Source organism: Macrobrachium nipponense, chromosome 11 (genome assembly GCF_015104395.2).
Source record: "Macrobrachium nipponense isolate FS-2020 chromosome 11, ASM1510439v2, whole genome shotgun sequence".
Taxonomy (NCBI): domain Eukaryota; kingdom Metazoa; phylum Arthropoda; class Malacostraca; order Decapoda; family Palaemonidae; genus Macrobrachium; species Macrobrachium nipponense.
Genome location: NC_061087.1, coordinates 6348565 through 6367625, shown reverse-complemented (window position 1 = coordinate 6367625; position 19061 = coordinate 6348565). Strand labels below are relative to the sequence as shown.

Below are 19061 nucleotides of genomic sequence, written 5' to 3'. Positions count from 1 at the left end.
ATGATATAGTTTCCCATTTAGGTTTATTGAACTTCTTGGGCATCAAATTCCTAGTCAGCTCAACTCTGGAAGTCTTGAACTCTTTAATTCTCCCTTAAAAATACTGAAGCACTGCTCTGAAACAGTTGTAAGCATCCCTTTGGAGCTCTTGTAGTCCCATCCTCATTTCTCAAAGACCTGGCAAAAGGTACGAGGTTTTGTCTTTTGGATGACTGGCTATTGCCTTATTGAGATGGAAATCTGATGTCTTTTGATGCATATCACTTGGAATTGTCATTTTGTTATGTGAAGTTGTGGGAAACAATGTGGATCATCTTTTTCCTAAAGCCCCTGAGGACTCAGAAGTGTTGTATCCATATTAACAATGGAATCAGTGTACGTATAGGGCATGCAGGTATTTGAGTGTTCTGGAGTTTCTGTAGGATTTATCAGACTTGCCTTTATGGTCAAATAATTGAGGAGGTAGAGGCCAATCATTGACTTGAGTCTCTTCAATTTTCTAATCCCACAAGACCCCTCAGGATGGTAGAAGTGCCATCGTTTCCCTTGTAAGAGAGGCATGATCATTTTTTCAATTCATCGGAAAGGGTGAGATTATGGCATATAACATATTGAACCTTCTATTAGAATATAGTGTTCTTAACAAAAAAGAGTGTTTCACATCATAGCAAAGACTATTTCATTGATAAAAAGGCACATGAACTAAGCCTTTTTTTATTTCTGGGCTTGTCAGGACTGTATTGGAAATACAGTATATTGCCTTTTTAATCAATTCTTGAAGGTGATATCTATCCAGTTTATTAATGAATTTATACTTCAATTTTGGGCGAATGGTTTGTCCCTAACTCCTCTTACAAGAAGTGTAGCTTACAGGTTCTTTTGAGACCTCGAGGATAAGGCCTTTGTTGGCAGTGAGACTTCTAGTTTCTTAGCTATGCAGATTACGGATCATTCATTTGTTTCTTCTTTTTCACAAAGAGGGCCATTTGGAATAAATAGTACTAGTAGTGTTTGATTTCTGTCTGAATAGTCGAGTCCCAGATCTTGGTTTTTGCTGTATCTTTATTTTCTTGATTGAACAGACTGTACTTTGAAGCTTTTGGGTAGTTAGCAATTAATGCAACTACTCATTGGGCTAAAAGTTTTTGAGCATGCAGAGGCAGTGGGGTTTCTCCATACGGGTAGTTTAAATTTACTAATGGTCTGTGGAGCAGAGTGAGGGGAGGGAATTCCTATTATGGAAGTGTGGCTTGTATTTTTGAAAATATTTTTTAAGCCTTGCATGTTATGGTCATTATATGTTGTTATCAGTGTTACACTGAGCCAACAGACTAAAGTTGACTAATCAAACACAGGAGGAAGCTGAACGCTTGTATCGATCCTGTGGAAGATATGATCTTGTGAATCGTATGTATCAGGATGGAGGATCTTGGTCTAAAGCTCTTGAAAGTGCTGAGAATCATGACAGAATTCACCTACGTTCTACTCATTATAATTATGCAAAACACTTGGAGAGTAAAGGCAAGAATGGAAACCTGTTATTTCTTATAGTAAACAATAAGCAAGATATTAAAAGCTCTAGTAATGTTATATCTTGTAACAAAGCATTAAGTTGTAAATAAAATATTACTTTTGCATTAATATACAGATCTTTTGTTATTGTGTTTTTGTTTTACCCACACAGGAGATTTCAGTGGAGCTATCAGTCACTATGAAAAGTCAGACACCCACAGATTTGAAGTTCCTAGAATGCTTTTTGATGAACTACCAACCCTGGAAGATTATATCATGCATACAAAAGACAGGTAGATAATTTTTAGTGATATATATCATTATCAAAGTAAAGGAGTATTCCTTTGATATAAGTAACAGCTGAAGTATCATCCTAGTTTGGTGTAATTATGTAGAATAAAGAAGAATACAAAAAGCAGTAGGCAAGTAAATTGTCAGTTTTTTGCTTTTGAATGGTTCATTTAGGTTTACTATTATCAGGTGAAGCCACAGGAAAATCTTGAAAGGAAACAGCAGAGTGCCAAGTACTTTCGTGTAATTAACACATTTTTGGGGTGCAAAGTAATACAAAGTATAAAACAATTGAGCAAGAAAGCTCTTAAAAAAGTAAAGCAAAAATGTGAAAAGTGTATCATTAGGCCATTACAAAAGAAACAGTGTTTATCTAAGGTACTCGGCTACTTAAAACGCAAAAGAGGGAAAGGAATTACCTAATGAGAGCATCATATATTCAGAAATAAAATTGTAACATGATGCTGTGATTAGGCAGTTCTTTCCCACTATTGCCTTGTATGTATTTAAGTAGATGAGTAATTTGAATGAACATTGTTTCTGTTTGTTATGGCCTAACAATAAATTTTCAATTTTTTTGCTTTATTTTTGTAAGAGCTTTCTTGCTCACTTGTTTCATACTTCATCACTTTGTGGCCTGAAGATGTGTTAATTACACAAAACCACTTTGCTCTGTCGTTTCCTTTCAAGATTTTCCTTAGGCTTCAGCTGATAAGCAAATAGCATGCAAATTTTTGTGATTTTACAGTATTAGATTTAATGTGTATTCGCGTTCTCTGGATTTGCAGACTCACGCATTCGCCGATTTCTCTTGGGAACATTTCCCCCTATTATTTGCGGAAAATTTGCCTATTCGCAGTATTTTTGTATGAGAAATATCCAGAAATTCCTGGTTTGTTTTTTGTCAATTTCATCATAAAATGCACTTTTTGTGATAAAACTATTAAAAAAACAGTGTGCTTGTTCGATGTGTTATCCTTATCACTAAAGGTCGGGGATGAAGGAAACATCGAAATAATAAAAGTAAGTTCTTAATGTCAAATGAAGTACACAAAATCACAGAGGTGCAAAATGATGTGCAAGCAAGGAAAACAGAGCGGTGCTGTACTGGCAAAACATGACTGCCAGACGGGCGAGATTCAGTCGTTACATATTGTATATGATGAATGAGAATGACATACAATAAACATATAGGGAGGTATATCAGTGAACACGAAATATAAAGAATACATTACATATTCATAAAGTTCATATATTGCATTGAATGTTTCTTTCATTTACCTACACCAAGTATAAAATTTTTTAGTGAGTTTTCTTGAGTTTTAACTAACAAAATAGGCTGTTTTCAGCATTTTTATAGGGGTACCAACTATTTGCAGATTCTAATTTTTTGCAGAAGGGTCTGGTACACATCCCCGCAAATACAGGGGACCACTGTACATGACAGTGAATCTTGCATATTACACTGCAGACGGTACTACAGTTCCTTTGTTGTATCTTTTTGGTCCCAGCTGCATTGCTTTCTTCCTTTTAATTTTTATCTGTTTGCATTATGAATTCTCTTTTGACCTAGTTGTGTCCACCTAGAATTTCACCCTGCTCCATTACCCATCGGTCAAGAATGTAGCTTTCAGGTAGGTCCCTTCAAGTCTTTTGGTGTTGATGGCTATAATGATTAAATATGAAGCCTTCCTGTAAAGTTATATGAGAAACTTTGAGACTACTAAGCTCTCAAAGTGTCTCTTCACTTACTGGAAGGTGACATATTTGATCACTGTAGTCACTGGCACCAAAGGAGACCCAAAAGAGAAGAACTGATTTAGATAGTGGAAGTTTGACATAGCACTAGACTACTGATGCTCGCAGCTTCTTGAAGCCCTACATATTCAGGAAAAAAAGCCTATTATGGATACATACAGTGAATAACATCAAATTTCTCCCAACTATTCATGTGGGATTTGTGTATCTGCATTTGTAGTTAACTTTTTCATGTACATTTGTAATAAATACTATGGTCAGTATCAGCAGATCTGTCATCGGAATGTTGTCTTCATTAAAAATCAGTCATGGTAACACTGTTGATGATGTCAGCTGCTGATTGGCATAATTCCATCTTATTCGAATGTAAACAAGTAAACTTTGAATTCCTACCAAAGCACTGTTTTAAATGGAAGAGACAGGATTAGTATACCTAAATTAAAAGTGTAAATATATCTTTAATGATAGATATGTCCTTTTGAGTTGCTACAGATATACCTGGGTTGTAATGATATAAAAACTAAGTACTTATGCACCAGTAGGAAATACTAGTAACATATATGAACAACCATAGAAGGATGAGGGCCAGAGGAAATAATCTAACCTGACTTTCAAATTCAGAGCTTCAGTGGAAATTGAACTATACCATAGCTTTTATCATAATGTGGCAGTCTGCACTTAGCTGTGTCTGACACACATATTTTATTTATGTCTTTTTGTTCATAAATTTTCCTTTAATTGATAAAAGACATTATGTTATGAATAAAATTGTAAAAAATTCACAACTGGCTCGGTCAGACCTCATAAAATTCTTTTCTAGTTAGAATTTTGCATACATGTTATAGTATTCTTTCTTTCGTGCTGATCTCAGTAGTACTGACTTTTCATTTACAGTATTGCTTGTTGTATGATTTTAAGTAGAAATCGCATCATGAGACGGGTTAGACTTGTAGTGCACTGGGAGTGGAGGGAAATCTCTGGCGGGTGAAAATGAGAGAACTGGCTATTAAGAAAGCAAGCTGTAATTCATGGAAACTGAGAGTTTATCTGTGTACAAAATAGTGCAAAAATATTTATTTAAAATGAAAAATTATGCATGATCAATGTGCTTATCCAGTACAAGCCTTATGGAGCTTAGTATTCAAAATACTTTCCCAGTGATGCTGAAAGAAGTATGTAAATACCGTCAGAGACTTCTGACATGTCCAATTTAGCAGTTCTCTGGTATTATAGCAATATTTTACTAGAAATAGTGCTAAAGAGGACACATTTCACTGGGCGACACGGCTTCCTCGCCCAGAAATAGATTTTTCCTACGTCAAAATCCCTTTACTAATCCAGAAAACTTTATAAACATTATTGGGCTCTGACTTCAAGGTTTGGTGTGTTTGTTCACAATGATAGATATTATGAGTGGGCAAAGCTGTTGTGGAACAAAATCAGCATAGACCTACATACAAGAATGCGCTTCCCTTCTGTTACTAAATACAACCAAAGCTAAATATTAACCATTAAAAAGTATTTGTTAATCCAAATAAAGGAAATTAAACAAGTTTATATTTTATTGGAGGCACATTTTTCTGCATTTTGACAATTTTACCTCAGACTAGGTAACAATAATGAAGGATAGATAATAAGTGATAAGGAAAAGCCCAATCTCTACAAATATTACACACTTTTCAGTAAGCATTAACTTAAGAAAGGTCAGGGTATATTATTTAATAATAAAATTTTTATATTAAAAATATGTACTGTATTTCATCAGTAATCAACAGTTTGAAAAAAGTGTAGGCCTAGTCCTATAATATGATATTTTAAGGTAATGGAATCGCTGTTATGTCTCTCTCTCCCTCTCCATTCATTTCTCTCTCTCTCTCTCTCTCTCTCTCTCTCTCTCTCTCTCTCTCTCTCTCGCTCTCTCCTCTCTCTCGCTCTCTCGTCTCTCTCTCTCTCTCTCCTCTCTCTCTCTCTCTCTCTCTCTCTGGATTTGATTGTTTCTCCTCCTTTTCTCTCTCCTGTCTCTCTCATAAGCATGCATTTGTTATTCTTTCTTGCGTACTTCCTCTACCATTTTTCTGTGATCCTCTGTTGCAAGCAGTACATCTCAAGCTGTTGCTATGACCAAAAGTTAATGAGTTGAAATAGTAATGACCTACAAAAACTTTTTTTAGAAAAGGTAAGGAATTAGTTTTATCATTTGTGTACATATGTGTAATGTTGGCTATGTATGCTGTCTATGCCTGTTACCTAATATTATTACATTTTTTTTTTTTATCAAAACAGGGCTCTGAGGCGATGGTGGGCACAATATCTAGAGTCTACTGGAGAAATGGAGACTGCATTGCAATTTTATGAAGCAGCACATGATCACTTGTCGCTTGTACGTGTTTACTGTTACTGCAATAATCTTCAAAAAGCTGCAGACATTGCAAATGATACTCAAGACAGGTATGTTCTTGTAACTAGAAAATTTGTTGAAAGTAATTGGAAGAAAGTAATGTAATCCATTAAGTAGTGGGACTTGCCATGTCAGTCAAGGAACTTAGAGGGAATACTAATATATAGGATTTTTTTTTAACAATATGTACACAAGATCAGTTTACCAAATAAACAAATGAAAAATTTTGTTTAACATCTTTCTTTACTATACTCTGTTTTTTTTCATCTGTCCATCCGCCTATGGTGTTTGTGTATGGTAACACTGCGTCCCGGTAAATAATTACGCTGGGTGTGAGTGTTAGGTTAAATAAAAGGATATCTGAGTGTACATTTGCAACTGAAAAGTGTTTTAATAATTTACTATATGCGAATTACACTGTTAATATTCGAAATAGGATATTATTATAATTGTTGAATGTGAGCTGAATGTAACTATCCAAAGCCCAGGACGCAGTGTTACCATGCAAAAACACCACAGGCGGATGGACAGATGGAAAAAAACAGAGTATAGTCAGTCAATAACCAGTACAAAGTGTAATATTTATAACATGATGTGTTTTCTGTTCATAGAAGAAAGTGTAAGATTGATAATATGTGACACATGTTTCTTATAAAGTGAAGGCCACATAATATTCATAAAGTCAGTTGATCTTTGAATTTCTCATGCACATATTACCTGTGGTAATGCAAAGCCCAATGGACATCTTGCAGATGTACGTATGATGGGTCGTGTGGCAGTATAGCATGCAACTTCTATTTAACACAGTACTAGTCTACTCATACCATGAACAAATGAAAGCAAAATTTTAATAATTTTGCAATTGCATTTGTTCTCCTAAGTTAAATACATTACTGTATGTATATTACACTTATAAGTTCAGTGGTTCCTGAGCCTGTATTAATAAATATTGTATGTATAAGTAAAAAATTAGGAAAAAGTAAAATTGATCCTATGTTGTAGACTCACGCTTCTAATTAAAACAATTACTGCAGGTAAATTTAGCTAATTTGAAGTAGTGTATGTTTGCTGTAAAATTATGATAATTTTTTTCTATTCTGTGGCTGACTTGAAAGCTTTAGAAAGCGGTTTGTTTTAGTTTTGCATTTTGCAAAAAGAAAAAAAAAATTTGGTATTCTTTTATTTTCTCTTAGTAGTTCTGGATAGAAAGGTTTACATTTTTTTTTTTCATTTTTCCTAACTTCAACTTATCAATTTGACCTCAGTGAATAAAGAAATATATGGGCAAGGAAGTTTCCATAGTGAAGCTTAATTCTTTCATATTTTGCATTACATTTTGTTGTGCAGTAGCTAGGTTAGATAGCATTAAACTGTATATCAGTGAAAACAATTTTTATAATACACTCATAAATTTTATTTCTAGCAAATATTTGTTCATAGAAAAGTATAAAATTTGTACTGGGCATTAACATCAACTAAAATTTTTTATTTTTTATGGTACTTTTATTATTTTTACTTTTTAACATACTGACCTTTTAACATAAAGCTGTTCATCCCTTAATGTGTATTCTGACATAAGAACTAACTGATTATACATCAAAAACAAATGTATGGATACTCGTAGAGTTTTATTTAGTAAGATAAGTGGCTAATATTATAGGAGTTTTCTGCATGTCATTTATAATCAAAGTGACTTATGCTTTAGCTCTACTTGGAGTCTTGCCTTATTAGGGAAATATGTACTATAAAATAATGTATGTTTAATCCCACCTCCTTGCAGGTAGTTGTACTCTCTAAACATATTTGGTCCTTAATAGTTTGCTTAACGTTTGGAAGTTAAAGTATGCAGTGTAGTATATTTAGTCGTTATCGGTCTTTTACTACGTTCTTTGTATAATGCTTAATTACTATTTTTATTTTGGGCCATTAATAGCAAGGTAGCACTAGAAGTGTGTATAGATCATCATCAACCTCCACAATATGGACTGCAGTGCACTTATTAAAAATATATATCTCTGTTTTACAGGGCTGCTTGCTATCACTTAGCGCGTCAGTATGAGAATGTTGCTCAGGTGAAAGAAGCTATTCATTACTTCACACGAGCACATGCGTATGGCAATGCTATTAGAATATGCAAAGAAAATAATTATGAAGGTATTGTAATATATTGTGTTTTAGACATTTATAATTCATATTTTATACTTGCATTATGAATAAGCATCCTGATTTTATTGGCAATTTGTATATTTTATTTCAGATAAAGTTATATCAGCATTTAATAAATATGAACATAAATATATATTTTTTAATACATTGCAGATCAGCTAATGAATTTAGCTTTAGTAGCTGGACCTCAAGAACAGATTGATGCTGCTCGGTACTTTGCATCTGCTGATCGTCCACAACTTGCCAAAGCTGTTTTGTTGTATCATAAAGCTGGTCTTTTGTCCAAAGCTGTTGATTTAGCCTTTAAATCAGGACAAGTTAGTGCAGTAGGGCAAATTGCAGCAGAACTGGATGAGTCGGCAGATCCAGCGCTCATCCAACGTTGTGCTCAGTATTTCATATCAAATGGACAGTTCGACAGAGCAGTCTCATTGCTGATCACAGGAAAGCAGGTGAAAGATTTCTTGCATGTTTGGAAGATAACTATACACATTAGTTACCTATTTGTGGTTTCAAGAAGTATGTAAACTGTTAGAATAGAAAAAAAATGAGAAAAGTTTTTTATATATGTATACATATATATATTTAAAGCATAGTTCTGTGTTACTTTGTGTAATATTTACTGTAACTACAGTAAGAAGATGATAAATTACTATATGTTTTTTGTAGTATTCAGAGGCTTTGGACTTGTGTGTAGCGCACAATGTGTGGGTGACAGAGGAGTTGGCAGAAAGGTTTACTCTACCCAAGGAAGAAGATGCTAGGAACCAGATTCTTGAAAAAGTTGCAGAATGTGCTTATGCCCAAGAAAATTATAAACTTGCTACCAAGAAGTTCACACAAGCTGGTAATAAGGTTAGTAAAATTCCAGCCTCCAAATTAATTTGTTTAACTTTCATTATGGTGTAATTATATTTATTAGTTAAAGTATAAGAAATATATTCAGGAAATAAATAATTCTAAGATTAAATTTGTAGAAGGAAAACTGAGCTCCATTGTTTTACCACTTAATTTGAATCTAATTTTTTGCTTTATGGTTACGTGTCTTGCTTTTTCAACTTGCCCCTCTGAAAAGACAGCTTATTCAGGCTAGCTCTGAGCTCAGAAATTTTACATAATGGAATGTCATTTTATCAGTATTATTAATAGGAGCAATATAGTAAATTTTATGTTGTTGAAATGATTTTAAAGAATATGTCAGGAAAAATTCATTTTTTACTTCGTTAAATCTCATTCCTTAGGTGAAAGCAATGAAATGCCTGCTTAAGTCTGGTGACACAGAGCGCATTGTGTACTTTGCAAATGTGTGTCGCCAAAGGGAGATTTACATTATGGCTGCCAATTATCTACAAAGTCTCGACTGGCGCAAAGAGGGTGATATTATGAGAAATATAATTCAATTTTACTCTAGAGCTAAAGCAACATCTCTTCTGGCAGGATTTTATGATTCCTGTGCACAGGTGAGTTTGAAATTGTTTTATAGAAAAGGTCTTGAAGATTTTGATCACTTATGTTAATTAGATAATACATGACTCAATGTCTTATTTGAAAATAGCAAAGGTAAATATAGGCTAATGTTATGTCATTTAATGTACATGCACAGTACCCATTATGTACACTTAAATAGTTTTGCATTATGTACAGATTTTGAAAAACCTTCTGGGGAGTCTTGTAATACTCTTAGTAGTTCAGCAGTATTTCTGACTCATAAAACACTAGGACTCATTAATTTTCAATGATTAGTCTTTTTTAACATTACAGTGAAGCCCTCTTATCTTGTACATAATTTTAAACTTAGAATTTGGAAGAAATTAAAAGGAAAAATAAAGGTTAGAAAAATATAATTAAGAAATTTCATGCAATTAGTGCATTAATTTTATAATGGTTGGATTTTCAGGGTTCATGCTTGGTGGTTTTGGTTTTGTCAGATTTACTAGGTAATTGCTTCAGTAACTGTTGATACTTCAAACATACTGTTTTGTATATTGTTTAAGTGTAATAATTCATAAAACATTGCATTATGCATGAGAGAGAGAGAGAGATACTTTAACCATACTATTTTGTATATTGTTTAAGTGTAATAATTCATAAAACATTGCATTATGCATGAGAGAGAGAGAGAGAGAGAGAGAGAGAGAGAGAGAGAGAGAGAGAGAGAGAGAGAGAGAGAGAGAGAGAGAGATACTTTAACCATACTGTTTTGTATATTGTTTAAATGTAATAATATAAAACATGCACATGCATGATGCAGAGAGAGAGAGAGAGAGAGAGAGAGAGAGAGAGAGAGAGAGAGAGAGAGAGAGAGAGAGAGAGAGATAATCTGCAACAGGTCTGTTTGTCATGCATTCATGTTGGCTAGAAGTTTGTGGCAGTATGGTCATTTTCTAGATGTTTTCATGTATTTACAAAGACAGTAAATAGGAATTCTGCATTTAGTGATCAATTTCCTGAACAGTTTTTGTTTCTCGAGTATGTAGGTATTTTAATTTTATAAATTGTTTCCTAGGTATAAACTATGTTTTCCTCGCATCCTCTCTTAATTGGTAATTATAGCAGATATGCCTGGGAACCTCTACCTAGAAGTCACATAGATATTGTTATTACTGTTCTAGTGTCTGTTAGTCCAACATTGTATACTGGCCTTGAAGTCATTGTTGAAAAGTAGGATGTTTATATCTATGTAATAGTTTTATTCTGCATGAATTTTACCTCTCAGAATCCATTTCAATAAAAAATTTTTTGGTAGGATAATGTTTATTCATTGCAGGCGTGGGTCTTAGAGTATGGGCTTATTGCAGGTTTCCCTGGAAATTTAAAACAGTTCCACCATTAAAGTATTGGTATACATCAGGCAAACATTCAGTGTGTTCAGTATGTTCAGTGAATGGTAGAGTATAAAAAAATCAGGTAACATTTTTTTTCTCAATCTGTCCATTACTGTTAAAAATGTGAAAATACTAAAGCTCAAGCATATAGCTTAAGAGGCTGCACAGCAAGTAGTAAAGACCAGGTTTTCAGTGCTACGCTCCTCCTGTGTCATCACAGAAGAGTTTTGAGGCCTTTCATTCTTTATAGGTTTTGTTAGATTAATTTTTGCATAGAAATGGGTGGTCTACCTTGTCTATAGCTACCAATATTGCAATCTTCCAGGAGTTATACTGGATATATTGCAAAGAATAATTTATAGGTTACAACATATCAAGAAGCTTCCTGCACATTTAAATTGTTTAATTTTTGTGTAAGTGCTTTATTTTCCTTGCCTATAGTATTTCATTATTTTGGATGACATTTTATAGAATGACATTTTATATATCCTGTATAGCAAAACATCCCTCCCCCCAAAAGGGATTAGTTGGGTTGAGCTGAATATAGAATTTAGGCCAAAGGCCAAGCACTGAGACCTATGAGGTCATTCAGCGCTGAAATGGAAATTAACAGTAAAAGGTTTGAAAGGTATAACAGGAGGAAAACTTTGCAGTTGCACTATGAATCAAGTGTTAGGAGAGGGTGGAGAGTAAGTTGCAGAAGGAGAATATGAAAGGAGGTACAGTAAAAGGAATGAAAGTGGTTGCAGCTAGGGACCAAAGGCACACTGACAGCAAAGAACCTTAAGTAATACCTACAGTGCACCGCGTGAGGTCCACTGACGGCACTCCCCCCTTACAGGGATAAGGGGTTAGTACCTGTCAATGCATCTCCCCTGGTAACCGACTCTACTCGCAGCTACATCCACTTGTTAAGCTTTTACTGTAATACCTCCATTTCAGCTTTTTTTCTTCAGTTTCTTGCTGTTTTACTAATTAATGCAACTGAGGTTTTTCCTGCTCTTGCTGTTTTACTAATTAATGCAACAGTGGGGTTTTTCCTGGTTCCACATTTAGATGTTCTCACTGAAAAATTTCTTTATTTTCTTTCTTCTACTTAATTGCCTTTTTTTTCTGAATCTCTCTGTCTTGTTGTCCAATGCCCTCTTTTCATTTGTCTTAAGCACTGAATGGCTGAAAGTGCCTCAGTGCTTGGCATGACAACCTAAATGTCTTAATAGCTGTTTATTGACAAAGGAATACTATGCTTTGACTATATAAAATAGTTATTTGTAGCTATCCAAACAGATATAGTTTCTTTATATATTGTTCATCTTTATGTACTTGTTTCTTTATATACTATCTAAAAAGAGCAAGGAGGGTTAAGCATCGTACTAAGTGCTCTTTAATTCAATTTCCCCTAATGGGGATGGGCCATCAGCGCACCTCACGTGGTGCACTATAGGCATTACTGAAGGGTCTTTGCAGCATTCCTTTGATCCCTAGGTGCAACTTTGCTTATTACTTGTACTGCACCCCAATTCATAATCTCTTTCTTCTGATTTTCCACCCTCTCTTCATAGTGCAACTGCGAGGTTTAACTGTCAAGTTTCCCTCATAGGTCCCAGTGCTTGGCCTTTGGTCTAAATTTTATATTGTATTCATTCTATTCTTAAATGACAAAGGTGTGAACCTAGAATTAAAGTTCTCCAATGCAAAGCTGTAAAATAATACTAAATCCTTTATATTTCAGGTTGAAATTGACGAGTACCAAAATTATGAAAAAGCAGCAGGAGCTCTCAATGAAGCATTTAAATGCTTACAAGGTGCAAATGACAATGATTCAGCAAAGAAGTTGTCATCTGTCCAATACAAACTTGACAAAGTCAACCACTTTCTGGATATTAAAAGGTAATTTTTGGTTATTATTATATTTAATAATTGTCATCTTTATAGAGAGAGGTGTAGAACATGGATGAAGACAATCTTTTTTGGTTAAGAAATTTTCTCTTGCAGTGTCACTTAAATATTGGTAAATAATGTAATTTTGCATGCTTCTGGCTTGTATAGCACACTAAATTATGTTGGCTACTTGCCAACAAGAATAGAAATTCAATAAGAGAGAAACCCCGTTGATGACACCAATCACAGTAGACTGCCCATTTGCTTTGATACACAGCTGCAGATGATCTGCAAGAAAAAAAATCTTTCAAGAGATACTTAATATACTCCAACCATGAAAAGTTACGGACCCTACCAACTAGTGGAACCTCAATATGTGCAGTTGGCAAAGAGGGTTGTGCCACGGAGGAATCGGGAGAATTGTTATAGTTTTGAGAGATCAAGAGTGTGGACGATGATGGTCTTGCATTGGGCCGCTGGGACAACAAGGATGGGCACAACCTTGTGAGCCAGAGTGCTGCTCGCTATTTTTCCTGGGAGAACATGAACTTGAAGAATTTTTTCAAATGAGGAAGATCTCTGTCTTGAAAAAGTTGCTTTTCAGTCGACTTCTTAACTTGAGCATAAGATCCTTCCTACGGATATCTACAATCAATTCGTGAGTCATGCAACGAGAATGCTGTGGATCTAACGAGAAGGCCATAGATCTGGTTCTTAAAGCAGGAGATACACAGACTTGTCTATATTTGATGGTACGGCCATGTGAAGATGAAGGAACCTTAATAACACAGATGGCTTGGATGGCCATGCATCAGGGGAAGGAGTAGAAAAGTGATATAGTCCGAAGACTGCCTGCGAAATTTCTTCCTAGGAGAGTCTATGAAGTCCTCCTTCCTCCAATGTCTTGATGAGGAATGGTAAAATGGAAGATGATGATGAGGTTGAAGAAGTCGCTGAGGATGTAGGCAGCAATCTGCGACGTCCCTTGGATGTCTAAAGCTTAACACAGCTGGCTGTACTTGTTGAAAAACACACCTTCCACTTTGTCAAAGAGAGGCTGGATGAGAAGCTGGAGGGAGCAGCCGCAGCCGTAGGAGACTTATGGAAGACGTCAATAGACCCTGCCTTGAAGGAGATGGCATCAAGATGGGTGCTGGGATCCTGATTTGTTGGAGGTGATATAACTGAGACGATAACAGAAACAGCCTTAGGGAGAGTCGTAAATTTTGATGTCACTGAAACAGATGATTTAGAAGCTGTCATGGCGGAAATGGCTGTGGTATGAGATGACATGCAGAGAGACAAAAGGCTGGTGGGTGTGAGTGCCGCAAGGTATTTCTCCCAGAAAACATGAACTTGAAAGAATGAGGAAGGTCTCTCTGTACTGAGAAAGCGCTTTACAATCGACTTATGAACTAGAGCATTAAGATCCTTCTTCAAGGCTTGCTGGACAGTAGAGATTCCTGTTCCACGTAATGAGAAGGCCATGGATCTTTCTAAAGCAGGAGAGAACACAGATGTGAAGTACACTGAGCATCCGGTGAAGATGAAGAGCAAGTCTGAAAGACCGTCTGCAAAACTTCTTCCTAGGGGAGACTAGAAACTTTTCTTCCTCCATCCTACAGGAATGGGCAAAATGGAAGAGGCAGGAGTAGACAAGGTTGAGGAAGGAGATCTGTGACATCCTCTTGGATATAGTTAGTTTAACATAGCTGTACTTATTGAAAAACACTCCTTCAGCATCAAAGAGAGACTGGACAAGAGTTGGAGATAGCAGACGATACAGACGTAGGAGACTCGAGGGAGAAAGTCAATGGACCCCAGATGGGAGTGTTGGAGGGAGCAGATGTAGGAGAGACTGGGAAGGACGTCAATGGACCCTACCTGGAGACGGTACGATGATAAGTGTTGGGAGAACATTGACAGATAGGGTGATGTCGTGGAGATTGTAGCATTGGTGAGAGGTGTTGCAAGTAGATATGATGTCACAAAATAAAGATCTAGGAACTGTCATGGCAGAAGTTGCTGTGACACAAGATGACATGCAGCGAGAATAAAGCTTTGCCAGGGGTTGGTAACCCTGGTAGGCTTAGTGATGTCTTAACACTCTTACTTCTTCATGTGTGAAATAATTATACTAAAGGGAGCTGCCTCCCCCCTCGCTGCAGTCTTGAATGGTTTATTGTAGATATTGGCTCTCTGATGTGAGTAGCCTTGGAAGCTTGGTTGGCATTGCTGTCTGATAAGCATCCGGGAAAGATGAAGAGCAGTGGTCTGAAAGGCTGGCAACAAAACTTCATAGGCGAGACTAGAATTTTTTCATCCTCCTCCTGACAGGAATGGGTGACTTGTCTGCAAAACTACTTCCTAGGAAAGACTAGAATTTTTCCATCCTCTGACTGACAGGAATGGGCGACTGTCTGGAAAGCTTTTTCCTAGGTGAGACTAGAAATTTTTCCTCCTTCATCTGACAGGAATGGGCAAAATGGAAGAGGCAGGAGAAGACAAGGTTGAGGAAGGAGATCTGTGATGTCTTCTTGGCTATCAGAAGTTCAACATGGCTATACTTCTTGAAAAACACTCCTCCAATGTCAAGAGAGACTGGACGAGAGAGTTGTAGGGAGCAGATGTAGGAGACTGTAGGCAGGACATCAAACGAACCCTACCTGGAGTCGGCACGAAGATAGGTGCTGGGAGAGTGTTGACAGATGGGCTGATGTCACAGAGACTGTAGCATTGGGGGAGAGCTGTTGCAAGTAGAGATGATATCACCCAAACAGAAGATCTAGAAACTGTCATGGCAGAACTTGTTGTAGTACAAGACGACATGCAGAGAGACTATAGGCCAGAAAGGGTTGGTACCCCTGGTAGGCTTAGCGATGACCAACACACACATCTTCTGTACATGTGATATCCAAGTCTAGGGCCAGGCTTACACACCACAGGTCTGCTGCGCACACCTCTTTGGGAATGCAAATTTCAATGGAATCTTGCCTGATATAGCCAACCTGAAAAAAAAAAATATTTTTTTTTTTTTTTGACAATACCAGTCAATGTTATATAGTCTCCCCTAGCATACTTTGTATAAGGTGGGTCTTGGGAGTGTGAGGACGATGCCAAATGTACTTTCCTCAATGTGCAAATGAGACTATCGAAGACTCCCTTTCAGTTCCTTAAAAAAAGGATTTATTTAAGAAATATCTCTCTATAAATTAATTTCTTAATATACATTTAGACAGAATATGAAAATATTAATCAAGATATGACGGTGGTTTCCTCGCTTTCAGCCACATCTCCATTTACCCTAAGGTGATGGTGGGGAAGAAACTATTTTAGTTTCGGGTCAGTAGCCTTGGATTAACCCATTCCATTAAAAGGACCTCTACATAGCACAACGCAAAGAACAATGGATATTTCCCTAAAATGAAGCATCAGCCCTCAAATAAAGGAAGTTTAGTACGTACATACTTTTTGGACTCAAAGGAAAATAACCCATAAGAGCTTTACAATTAAAAAGTAAAAAAAAAACTGATATTATTTAAAAAACATTTTTTCAAACTTGAACCTCGACAGTATGTATAATCCAAGAAAAAACACAGCTGGTGATAGGTAACATTTAAATTTAATTTGTGCTCACGTACCTTATGATCATGAACTTTCTAAAAGAATTTAGAAAGTTAGCTCTAAACACTGTTGTTTACAATTTAATCTCATACATTGTAAACAACAGTTTATGCTCCCATACCTTTGTTTATGATCATAATGTTTCCAAAAGAAAAGTTAGCTCTAAACTTGGTTGTTTACAAGAGCAACAAATCCGTTGTTTACAAGAGCAACAATGCCAGGAAATATCAATGAGGAGTATAACAGGTCAAGGTCTTAGGAAGGAAGAAAAGCTTATCCATAATTCACATGTCACCTACAGTAAACGGAGGAGTGTTAACACTGTAAAGCGATTGGGGCCCTCTTTTTGACTAAGTATGCTAGGGAGACACTAGTATCTCCGTTTTTTTTTTTATTTATAGACTGCTAAATATTAAGCAGAGATGCTTCATAGAAAAAGCATTCTATGATATTGCAATATTTCAGGATGTTTGCTACTGATGGAGAAGGAGCACTTCATGAACTCCAGGGTCTCTTGGCTGATCCAAGCATTGAAAGTGCTGTGCGACAAGGGGACATTTATGCTGTGATTGTGGAGTACTATGCAGCCAACAACAATTTCAAATCTGCAATTAGTGCTCTGCAAGAAATGAAGACCAGGTTACCTAAGGTATGTAAACTAAAAAGAATTAATTGGAATTAATAAATTAATAAAAATACATCCTTCACATTAATCAATTGGAATTAATTTAATATTTACTAAGTACCAAGTCAGTAAGTTTATCAAAATATTTTTCAGATTAATCCAAGTTATTATGTGGACCCCCAAACGCTACAAAATATTGCCAGGAATACAGGAATGGACTTCACTTCTGGTGAAAATGGTGAGGTTGATGATGGGGGTAGTGAGGATGAAGGCAATGCAAGTGAAGAAGAAGTTGTTGAGGAGGATGATGATGATGATGATGATAGGCCACAGAGGAATCAGTTTGTCCTTAATGGTTCAGCAAAATTTTTCTAAAATCAGTTAGAAGTCAAAGACTTACCACAGCACATCTAAATAGGTTTTGTTTTTTGTAATATTTTTTTCATGAACTTAAGACCTTCAAATGTTATTCAGTTGCAACAGACCATGCAGCAAACATATCCAGCACTCTTAAGAGACAATATTGCCTGTTAATTTACATAGTTGTACTGTAGTTTGTTATATAGCCCATATCATAAAACCCATATTTCATTTAATATCAACTGCTTTCATTATGAGAAATATACAGTGGAACCTTGGTTTTCGTATGTAATCCGTTCCAAAATATCTCATAGTGTATCAACTACTTTCGTTACAAGAAATACACAGTGACCCTTGGTTTTCGTACATAAGCCATTCCAAAATGTCTCTAAGTTGAAACATACGAAATCTGAAACAATAATTCCCATAAGGAATATAATATAAATCCAATGAATGCATTCCAGACCCCCAAAAATATATTTTTTAAAATTTTATAGAGAATAAACACTATTTTCCAATGAAAGATAAACATTTAACATCACTTACTGTTATGGAAGACTTGTTAGCATATGGAAGATGGAGAGGAAGGGAGAGGGAGAAGAGGTTATTGTTTGGGAGGGGAATCCCCCTCTGGAAGGACTTCAGGTATGAAGGACCTATCTGGGGTTACTTCCCCTCTTAGTTTTTCACTGGCACTATGACCAGCTTGAGAGTCACTGGACCCCTGTTGCACAAAAAAACTGTCCAGAGACATTTGTTTCTGAAGTCTCTTTAATTGCCTAAAGTGAAACAAGGCATTGTCATTCAACATGTTGGAGACTTGGATTACATCATCGTTGTTGGGATAATTCTCCACAAAATGTTTTACATCACTTGGGATAATTCTCCACAAAATGTTTTACATCACTTCACTTTGCAGTTATGTCCTAATCACTGGAGTAGGCACATTATGTATGCCTGTTCGATTTTTAAATTTTTGAAACCAGCTTTTACTGGCCTTAAATTCTTATTGAGATCGCCATGTATCATCCTTTCCTTTTCACAAATTATTACCTCTGACATACAAACTCCCACTGATTTTCGTTGATCCAAACCAATAAAATAGTCAATTTGTTGTGATCTATGTTTTATTCAATTCGTTGTGATCTATGTTTTATTAATGATGTTACGCCTTTTGCAACATCAGCTGTCTTGATTTCTTTTTTCTTCGCTTGGATGGAGCTGATTGTTGCTATGGACTTGCAGTACATCCTAGCAAAGATCAGCCACACACATGCCACTTTCATACTTTGCTACAAGTTGTTTCTTAAATTCTAGACACTCTCACCTTCTTTACAAAAGGCCTGGCACTTGGAATTTTATTTGGCTCCATAAAGGCTTATTTAGCAGTTGCACTAGAATAAAAAAACTCAAAATAAAAAAAAAACTGACACAAGGGCAGAATGGTCATGAGAAAACATGGTATAGGTCTAGTCACAAGGTGGACCATGAAAGGAGCATTTCTGGGTGTATGAATTCTGATGAAATTTATGAAACCACAAGTCAAAATTTCGTTGGAAAAAGTCAACGAAAAAGAATTGTACGAAAACCAAGGCATATGAAATCTGAGGTTTGACTGTAC

The 19061-nt window shown here is 35.9% G+C and overlaps 1 protein-coding gene across 4 annotated transcripts in view; it reads left to right on the top strand.

Annotated features, from left to right (window-relative positions):
* Positions 1-18141, top strand: part of LOC135217963 (intraflagellar transport protein 140 homolog) — a 109541-nt gene extending 91400 nt beyond the window's left edge. For all 4 annotated transcript variants that reach the window (XM_064254110.1, XM_064254235.1, XM_064254298.1 and 1 more), the window contains 10 exons: positions 1356-1521; positions 1685-1805; positions 5845-6009; positions 7986-8113; positions 8279-8577; positions 8795-8980; positions 9367-9585; positions 12683-12840; positions 16921-17104; positions 17234-18141. In XM_064254110.1, the coding sequence (XP_064110180.1) occupies positions 1356-1521; positions 1685-1805; positions 5845-6009; positions 7986-8113; positions 8279-8577; positions 8795-8980; positions 9367-9585; positions 12683-12840; positions 16921-17104; positions 17234-17455 (1848 nt within the window). In that variant the 3' untranslated portion in view covers positions 17456-18141. The remainder of the gene's footprint in view (positions 1-1355; positions 1522-1684; positions 1806-5844; positions 6010-7985; positions 8114-8278; positions 8578-8794; positions 8981-9366; positions 9586-12682; positions 12841-16920; positions 17105-17233) is intronic.
* Positions 18142-19061: the final 920 nt, after the last annotated feature.